General features: G+C 58.3%; 1 protein-coding gene across 2 annotated transcripts in view; it reads right to left on the minus strand.

Moving 5' to 3' along the window:
• Window positions 1-1,342: 1,342 nt before the first annotated feature.
• Mgat5b (mannosyl (alpha-1,6-)-glycoprotein beta-1,6-N-acetyl-glucosaminyltransferase, isozyme B) overlaps window positions 1,343-9,532 on the minus strand; it is a gene marked incomplete at its 5' end in the record, with an annotated part of 74,348 nt that continues 66,158 nt past the window's right edge. For both annotated transcript variants that reach the window (XM_005407407.2, XM_005407406.2), the window contains 5 exon segments: window positions 1,343-2,826; window positions 3,189-3,445; window positions 4,588-4,662; window positions 8,318-8,434; window positions 8,563-8,709. In XM_005407407.2, the coding sequence (XP_005407464.1) occupies window positions 2,628-2,826; window positions 3,189-3,445; window positions 4,588-4,662; window positions 8,318-8,434; window positions 8,563-8,709 (795 nt within the window). In that variant the 3' untranslated portion in view covers window positions 1,343-2,627.

Here is a 9,532-nt window from a genome sequence, read left to right on the forward strand (position 1 = left end):
AAGGATGACAAAGTTGCTGTTGTCTGTGAATTTAGTCTCTTAAACCCTAGGTGCTAGGCCAGGTGTGGTGGTGCATGCCTGTAATCCCAGCACATGTAATACTGAGGCAGGAGGGTCTTTGTGAGTTTGAGGCCAGCCTGGGCTACAAAGTGAGCTCAAGGCCAGCCTGAACTGCATAGCGAGATCCTGTCTCAAAAAGACAAAACAAACAAACAACCTAGGTGCCACCTCTCCTCGTGGCAATAGCAGCAGGTACCTGCTTGGTCTATTCCAGTGAGTCGCAAAGTGTGGAACCCAGCCTGGCAGCAGCTTCTGGGAGCTTCTCAAAGACTCAGACCCCTTCCCCAGCCCCCACTAGACCTGCGGAATCAGACTCTAGGGTGGGGCCCTGCAATGTGTGAGCTGTGAATCAGGCAGCTTTGAGGCCTGCTCAGTTTGAGAGCTGCAGGCTGGAACAGGTGTGTTAACCTCAGTCAGCACTGCAGGCACATCACTCCTTGAGCCTGACTGGGGCCGTCCCGTGCTTTGTGGGACCTGGACCAGCAGCCCTGGGCCCTACCCACTGGGAGCCACCCCCTCAGCTCATGACAATTGAATATGTCTCTGTACAGTGCCAACAGTACCAAAACTTCCCACAGCTGAGAACCTCTGGCTGGAAGGAAGCCTCCAGTTGTAGAGTGTCTCAAATACAGCACCATACAAAACCATAAACCTATGCTGAGTGCCACGTGGCTATCACTCTAGTGGAGTGGGTTGTCTGCTCCTCAGAGCAACTTTGAGATGGTCCCTGTTTTATAGTGAACCCCAGCTTCCAGCTTACAGGCTGTATGACCTTGGACAAGTTACCTAAGCTCTCTGTGCCTCTGTTTTCTCAACTATAAAATGGGGCTATGATAAGACTTACCTGATAGGATGGCTGAGCACATAAAACAACAACTTGTGTGTCACATTCTCAGCCCAGAGCCCCAGCACAGAGAGCGTCAGCAAACATTAACCACTTCTGGTCACCTGGTCCAGGCTTTTACCAAAACAGTTTGTGTTCCCAGTCTCACTGCTGGAGCCATGGGGGGTGGCAGAGGGAGGCCAGTTTGAGGAGGGCAGGACGGGGCATGACTCTGCTTGTCAAGCACAGGACAGCGACTAGGAAGGTGCCCACACTCACAGGGCCGGGGGAGCCGCGAGGCTGCAGGGTCTCTGGCACCTGCAGGGACTCCCCTTGGGCAGCCTGAGGTGGGCAGCACCAAGCCTTGCAGCCTCAGCATGCTGTGTGCTCTGAGAGACACGGGTGAGGTCTGGGGGCCCCAGGAAAAGAAGAGGAGTAGCACAGTTCTTCTTCTGCATCTCACATCCCAATAAAATATTTATTATTTCAAGAAATAAATTTTTAAAAAAAAAGAGAGAGAGAGAGAGAAGAGTGTCTCTATTGCTTTCTCCCACAGGTCAGGTCCTTGGGGACTGCTGTGCTCTCTGCAGCTGAGGGTTCTGTGGCTGCAGGGGCCACCAGGCCAGAAGGGGACGTGTGTGCCTTCAGCTCCCCAGCGGGGCCCCGCTCCCTCCTCCACGTTCAGGGCCCCGGGACCTCCCTGGAGGGGCTAACGGCAGGCTTGGCCTCTCCGCGCAGGGGTGACAGTGTCTCTGCGGGCCTGACCCGTGGACTCGGACAGTGCTCTGGGCGTGGGGTAGAGGGGCAGGCATGCCGCGCAGAGATGGGCACTGGGGTCCAGAGGTGGTTTGAGGCTGCAGCAAGCTGGAGGGAGGGACACGGATGCAGCAGTGATGAGGTGGGAGCTCCCCGGAGCTGGTGGAACAGTGCAGGGTGCGCCACAGGCTCCGGCCAGACCCTGCCTGCAAAAGGTGCTTGTTGGGGTGCAGGTCAGGGCCTGGGCCTGGTAGGGCTCCAGAGCCTGTTCTCAAAGGTCAGCAACTGGCCCCCAGGTTAGGGAGAGCAGGACTGAGGCTGCAGAAATGAATCCCGACTCTGGAATTGCAGGTCTTGGCAGGATGGAGAGAGTTGGATCAGGCAGGAGAGACAGCCCAACCCAGATGGGCATTCCAAGCGTAGAGGGGAGGGGTGGGGAAATCAGAGGGGGTGAAGGGGAGGGAGAAATGGGACTAAGGAGGCACGGGCAGGCTCTCTCGGCCGCCCCCACCCCTACCCCTGTCCATCCCTTAATTCCAGAGGGATGTGGCTGGTCCTCTGTGCATGGCTGCCCTCCCAGGAAGAGGGCACCCTCGAAAGCAAGCATGGCCCAGGCTTGCTTTCCGTTCCGGGGCCCCTTCAGTGGTTTACAGGCCAGCATGGCCCTTCTCCCCATTCCTGGACTCAGAAATGGCCAGGCCCCTTCTCTATCTGGTTCCAGTCTCGCCTTGAGCAAAACAAGGGGACTCGGACCCCCTGCTGCTGGGCATCTGGGGTGAAAGCAAGATGCCACCCAGGTGGGGTCCTGTAGTTTGGGTTGCTGCTTCCCAACCCTGGGCTCAGCTCGCCTCTGCCCACTTCCTGGCCCGGGAAGGAAGCTCCAGCTAGAGGCGTTGTAGTACGCGGGCAGCTGGAGCTGGGAATCTGCTGGTGCTTTCTCCTGCATGGGAGGCTGGCCTGGGTGCCAGGCAGTGTGGCTTCCAGAATCTCACAAGCAGCCCCGGCACAAGGCCACCTGGCCCTTGCGGAAGTCGCGGCATGGGCAGAGCCGCTGGTACTTGGTGTTGGCACCAGCACAGCTGAAGAGCAGAGGCTCCTTCTGCAGGTAGCACTCCTGGCCAGGCTGTGCAAGGGCTGGGTACAGGTGGTGCATCTCCCACTCCGTGCTGTCACAGGGCACCTGCAGCCTGCATGGGCACCAGTGGCATTGTCACTCATGGTGGGCCTGGCATTGCCCACCCCTTCTGTGCCCCAGAATGGGGAAGAGGCAGGTTGCAGCTTCTATCCACCTCTGAGGACTTGCAGAAAAGGGGACTGCCCTGGGGAGAGGGTTCCTAGCTGGCCCAGCAGGAGGGATGCCTGTAGCAGCTTTCATGGTCTACAACAAGATGTCCACACAGGCAGGCCTGGGTATAGCAGGATAACAAGGACAACCCCTGGAGCCTTCGGATGACTGGGAAGCATGACGTCCCCCATGGCACAGCAGCTAGGGCTGAGGGTAGGGAGCTCCCGGGCATTTAAGTAGGCAGGAGGACGGGGCTGCACTCACTTGAGGAAGGCGTCCCGGCTGTTGAGGAAGGGGAAGAAGGAAGGCTCGCAGATCAGGCCGTGGTCCAGGCAGGCGTCGGTGCAGGCCCTCCCGGGAGCGGCCAGCCAGGCCCGCAGGGAGTGAGTTGGGGGCCAGGCCCCAGGGACCAAGCTGGCATTGCGAGCCCACTCCAGGTGGGTGGCATTCGGGGCCAGGACAAAGGGGCTGGGGGATGTGTGGGTGCCTGGCAGGGCGGAGCCTGGGACTGCACAAAAGTCCTGGTAGGAGAGTGGTGTTGGGGAGGGGACAGGACTGAGGCTCTGGCCCTGCAGTTCCAGCAAGAGCCACAGTTGAGCACATGCTGAATACCAGGCAGCCTTGCATGCGTGATTTTGATTTCCTTTGTTCTGGGCAGGAGCCCCTCCGGACAGACACTACCCATCTCCAGGTACTGTGTGGAGAGGCACAGGCTCGGGGGTCAGGGCTGCAGTGCTCGGGGCTGTAGGGTGTGAACTTGGGCTTCTCTGCAGAGTGTCCAGCCTGCACCCCCGCAGCAGGCCTAGAGTCTCTGAGGCCTGAGAGTCTTGTCCATGCATGGATGGCCCAGCTCACCTGTGAAGCTGGCCCCATGGACTCAACGCCAGGGGTGCATGGCCTCCAAATGTTTTTGCCTTGCCTCACCTTGCTGTCTTCCCCTCCCCTCTCCTCCCCTCCCTTACACTCCCCTCCCTTCCCTTCCCTTCTCTTCCTTTCCTTTTCCTTCCTCTTCTTGTGTGTCCGGTCCACCCTCACTCCTTCCCTTCCTTTTTTACTTGAGTACTGGGATTGACCCAGGGTCACTCTATAACTGGGCTACATCCTCAGCCCTTTTTATTTCTGATTCTGAGATAGGCTTCATAAATTGCCTCAGTTGCCATCCTCCTGCCTCAGCCTTCTGAGTAGCTGGGATAATAGGTGTGAACCACCATGCCTATCTTGGCAAATGCTTTTTCTGTGTTTCATGAAGGGCACCTATAGAGCCAGCTGGGCAGAACAAGCCCAGTGAACCCTCCCCTCTGGGAGCCCGAATATCCCCAGTGGTAAACAGATAGGGCAGGACACATTCTCCGAGCCCTACTTTCTCACTGCCTGACAGCCGAGCCGCAGGGACCTCAGGTCCAACGCAGCTCATTTCCAGGCATCACTTGAAGACCTGGAGCCTGACGGTGCCCATCTGCTTGGGCCACCACGGCCCTCGCAGGTCCCCTGGCATCCCCCGGTCCACACTGTGCTCGCTGACTTTCAGGTGTTCTGAGCCGCAAGGTACGGAGCTGCTGGGTGGGCAGCCTGTGCAGCCTGCCAGCTCGGCCCCTCCTCTGGTCTGATGGGGTTGGAGCAGGATCCCCAGATCCCCAGGGCAGGTAGCGGAGGGCCCACCTACCTGGTGCTGGATATAGGCATGGATCCGCTCCAGCATCCCCTCACAAGTGTACTCATAAGGCAGGTAGGGGTCTACCTGCGGGAGAGACAGGCAGGTGTGTGCGCCACAGAGCTGGCCACTGGGGTTCCCCACACTCGGCACTGGGGTGCAGACCTGGTGGGCTCTCATGGCCCAGGGATCCAACCACCCCATCCACCTGACTTGGTCCCTCTTCCTCAGTACACCCTCCGCCACTCAGGCTCAGGACCCACAAGGCCCCTTCCCGCCTCCTCCCACCTCCCTGCCCAGGCGGCTCCCCATAAACCCAGCACTCTGTCCCCTTCTGAGCTATAAAGCTCTCCTTCCCCCAGCACCCTACTCTAAAGCAGTCCCAGAGCCTTCCTGGTACAGGACCACAAACCTGGTGGTTCCCAGCACCCAGATCTCTTCCCCTGCGCAATGCAGCACCAGTGCCCGGGCTCCTGACACCCGGGGTAGAATCCAGGGGGCTTCTGAATGTGCTCCCAGATGCCTCTGGGGACCTCTCAGGGACAAACTTTCAAACCCAGGTTTTAAGTAAATGCCCCAGAGAGATTTCCCTCTCCAAATGTCACGTGCCCTGCTCTATGACAGCAAATCCTGAGTTATTCTCCTTCATGCCTTTGGAGCCCTGGCACAAGGTGATTTAAAGGTCCATGTGAAGGGACACTTCCAGCCAGCCTGCCCTGCCTGCTGCAAGCCTCCTTTGGGGAGCGGCCTGCCTGGAAGTCACCTCATTAGGCCTCATTACAAGTATGTGTTGCCACCAGTCTCCACAGACTTGACAGGTGCTGGTCCTGCCAGGAACAGAGGCTTGTCATAGTGATGGAGACACGGGACACGACAGTACCGTGGCCTGTGCTCTCACCTTGAAAGGTCTCAGTGTGGGTGGAGAGGTAACCACAGGGGGCCTGCAGAGTCTGGAGACACAAAGGCATCTGCTGCCTGGGCTGCGGCGGGCTGGGTGCCCTGCGAACCTTAGGCCTCTCCTGTCCTGTCCCCTGACTTGCTGGCCTCTCCTCCCTCCCGTCTGAAAGGCCACAGGACTTGCAAACCAAGCTGTTCCCTCGTAGCAGGCCTCACCTGCTCTCAGCCCAGGCCAGCTGTGCCTGAATCTAGTATTCCTACAACAGAACTGCGGGATTTCCCAGGGTGCTGGTTCACAAAGCAGATTCCAGGGCCACCTGGTCCTGTGCAGTCAGAAGACCTCGGGGACCAGCCTGCCAGGGAATCTGCATGGTCAGCCCCTCCCCAGCGATCCTAGGCTGGTCTGGGGTCCCCTGCATGTCTGGGCTTCGCAGATGTGCAAGACTTTGGTTTCTTGATTCTTTCGTTATTGTTATTCTCTAATTAACTAATTAACAAAATTAAGCAGATGTTCCCATAAAAAGGGAAAACAATGAATAGGAAACTTCCTCCCTCTCTAGACCCTCAGCCCCTCCCCCAGGACAGTGGATGATTATAGGTTCCTCTGTGTCCTGCAGGAGTGACACACATACCACTTCTCCCACCCACAACCCCAGCTCTTGGGACTGCAGAGGACAGAGGACAGAGGTTTGGTGTCTTGCTCACTGAGCTGGAGTTATCTTGGAGGTCAGGCCGCTGTGGTTCCCTGACCCTGCCTCTGCCCTCTGCCATGGAGAGGGGGCATCAGGGCAGAGGGGTACATGGAGCAGTGGGGAGAAGGAGCCACAGGAGGGTATGCTGGGAGCTCCCTTCTGGGGCCTCCTGAGCACTGTCCAGCTGGAGTTCAGAGTGCTGGGGTCCATCAGCCACCCCAGCTCTGTGCTCCTTAGCTGAGGCCCCTCCCTGAAGCTGCTTTCCAGGCCCAGGAACTTGCAGTCCCATTTAAACCTGTAAACCAGTTATAATCCAATAGCTGGCCCAGACCCAGGGGCCAAGTTCCTCTTTACCTTGCCAGAATCCAAGCCCCTCCCAGCACCCCCCAGCACCCGCCCAGGCCAGGGGTTGACAGGGCTGAGAGCCAGCACCTTGTCACCCTCCAGGTCTCTACCCAGGCACACAGCTGGGCCTGGCACTTTGCAAGGGCTCAGCATCACAAGGCCCAGTGGCCACTCCGATGCTATGAGCTCAGTGCCCCACTCACAACCCCCTCTGCCTCACCTCGGGGCTGCCTCTGACCTGCTCATCCTTGCAGGGGACCAGCCAGAGCACCCAGGAGCTGGCGTCCCCAGGCGCAGCCCTCAACCACAGAGGGATGGGAACTGGAGGACAAATATCCTGGTTCCTGCTTCTCTGGGACAACTCTGGGCTGTGACATGGCCCATCTCACCAGGGGCCACCTGCTACTAGCACTCCCGGCCTCCTGTGTCACTCCTGCTTTCCTTCCTGGGATCACCTCCCAAATTAACTATTAAAGTCTCTATCTCAGAGTCTTGTAGGTCAGTCTCAGACAGACTTTGACCTTGAGGGACTTAAAGGAGTGCAGGAGATGAGCTTAAACTGATTCCTGGGAGGGCAGGGGAGCCCATGATGGAGGGGGTGAGTCGGCCTCTGTGCCCAGCTTTGCCTGCGACAGCTAAGGACAGGCATGGGCCAGGGCTTGGGGTCCTGAGTGGTAGTGGTTGATGTGTAGTATCCAGGGGGACTTTAAAAAAAAAGTGTGACCTTCCTCTGGGTCAGCATAAGCTGGGAGAAGTGGGCCAAAACTGTGCCCTTAAACCCTGGAGTGGATGTGGCCCTGCAGCCTCTGCCCTGGACCCAGCAGCTCCTTGCTGCTCCGGACAAACACAAATGGTCACAGTGCATCCTCCCTGGGCACAGCCCTTGCGGAAGCTGCAGTGTCCCTCCTTGGCCATCTGCAGGCTCTGCTGCAATCCAGCCAATTGACTCTTAATTGTTAAGAGCCTCCCCAAGCAGCACAGCTCCCAGGAGGGGCACACTCCTGGGACAGGCAGGGACACAGGCAGGGTGACATTTTCCGCTCAGCGCGGTGTCTGAGCCGCAGCCAGAACTGAACCACTAAGGTTCAGGGTGAGAGGAGGCCACCGCCTCCCAGCTCAGCCCTCCAGACAAGTAGCCGCTGAACAAGGAGGAAGGCCAGGCTGGTGCCCTCCAAGGAGAGGAGCTTCAAGGGCCTCAGCCTTCCCTCCCGGGTGCCCACACCCAGCTCACGCGCATGCACTGAAAAAGACCTGTTTCACCCTCGTGCGCTCAGCGTGGCCCTGGGCCGGCACCGTGGGCACCTCCACTAGAAACGCTGGAGCCGAGCCCCACCTGGGCTTGCTGAATCACACCAGGCTCTGCAGAAGAGCTGTGTGGTCCTTAGAGCTCGAGATCTGCTGCCGAAAGGGTATAGACCCGCACACACAGCACAGCTGAAAGAACCTCCACGGGTTTATCCAAAACACATCTACTTAGCACCAACTTGCGTCAGGAGTGTTCACAAGGTCTGGCCCTCCAGAGTGCTCAGAAAGCGATCCTGGATCCACAGCGGCCATGCAAGGTTGTGCAGGCTGCTCTCTGCACAAAGCATTCTCTCCCCACACCCATATACCAAGCAGGAGAATGAGGGCCCCTGCTCTACTCTCTAATCCACATGCTGGGACTCAGGGCTGTGCTTGCCAGGGGCAGAGGTAGACTCCTTTGCCAAACAAGCAGCAAGTCTGAGTTTACCCAGACGGGTCCTATCCTCTAACGGCAAAGAGCTTTGGCATGGGCCCATGGTGGTCCTCGCTGAATCGGGTCTCACCTGGGTTTTCATGATGGCCTTGATGGCTGCTTCAAACTCTTCTGAGTTGTTGTAGTCGACAGTCCACACGTGGGGTTTGCCGATGAAGTTCTCGGCATAGGGATGCTGGGAGAACACCTGGAGGGGTGGACAGATGTCTTCCCCCACTCCCATGTGGCCCCTCTCCCTGTGCCCACACCTCAGTCTCCCTCTTCCAGGAACCACGGGGCTCCCTCCCCCGGGGTTGGCCGAGCCCTCCCGCTCACCTCCCTGGAGGTGGGCTTGCCCCGGAAGAACTCGTGGTTGAGGGAGCTGTGGGGTGGGCTGAAGCGTGACTGCAGGAAGACACAACCATTGGCGATGGCCTCCAGCGGTGCCGGGCCCTCGTAGGGGAAGCCAAAGCCTATGAAGAGCTGAAGCAGTGGGGTGGCACAATGGTCAGGGCCACACAGCCCGGGAGCCCCAGGCGGTGGGAGGGAAAGGGGTGGGGTACTCACAGGAGGCAGCAGGGCAGTCAGGACAGCCCAGGCTATCTTGGACATGGGCCACCCCCCCCCCCAGGACTCTGTTTCCCATTGTGAAATGAGAGGGTCTGGTTTGGTACCATCAATGGCTTCTTCTCTTTCAAGCTGTGAGTCTGGAGCAGAAGGGAAGAGCGAGAGCTCATAGCACAGAAGGCTGCAGACCAACACTACAGCTGACCTCAAAGCATCTCCACTCACTCATCCTTAAAAGCTTTATTTGGCATTCAAGGGTGCTAGGAGTGCACATGGGGCTGGCACTTGGATGGCACTTAATAAAAAGCTCTAACTCTAGGGCTTCTGGGTGTGGTTGTTCAGGTTCTTCACTGCACAAGTCTTTCCTCCCCTTTCCGCTGCTCCCAGTACATACACACACATGCACACATGTATGCACGCACACACATGCATATACACACACTCATGCACCCAAGATACCTGAGGAGAGAAGCTATGATAAGAACGGAGACTCCAGGGTCAGCAGCAGGGCTAGGCCTGCTGTGCCAGCTGCTGCTGTAGGGGGTCAGCCTAGAGGCTTACAGCAGCAGCCAGCCAGGGCCAAAGACCCCATCACTTCAACCAGGATCCCCTCTGCCTGTGCTACCACCGCTCAGTGGCTCCAAAAGTTCAGCCTGGGCAGCACCGGTACTGACAGGGACAGCTGGGCACCCAACTACTCCCCCTCCCTGTGTGGCCCTGCCGGGTCCCTCCTTGTAGG

Source organism: Chinchilla lanigera, unplaced genomic scaffold, assembly GCF_000276665.1.
Source record: "Chinchilla lanigera isolate Chin_1 unplaced genomic scaffold, ChiLan1.0 scaffold00105, whole genome shotgun sequence".
NCBI lineage: Eukaryota > Metazoa > Chordata > Mammalia > Rodentia > Chinchillidae > Chinchilla > Chinchilla lanigera.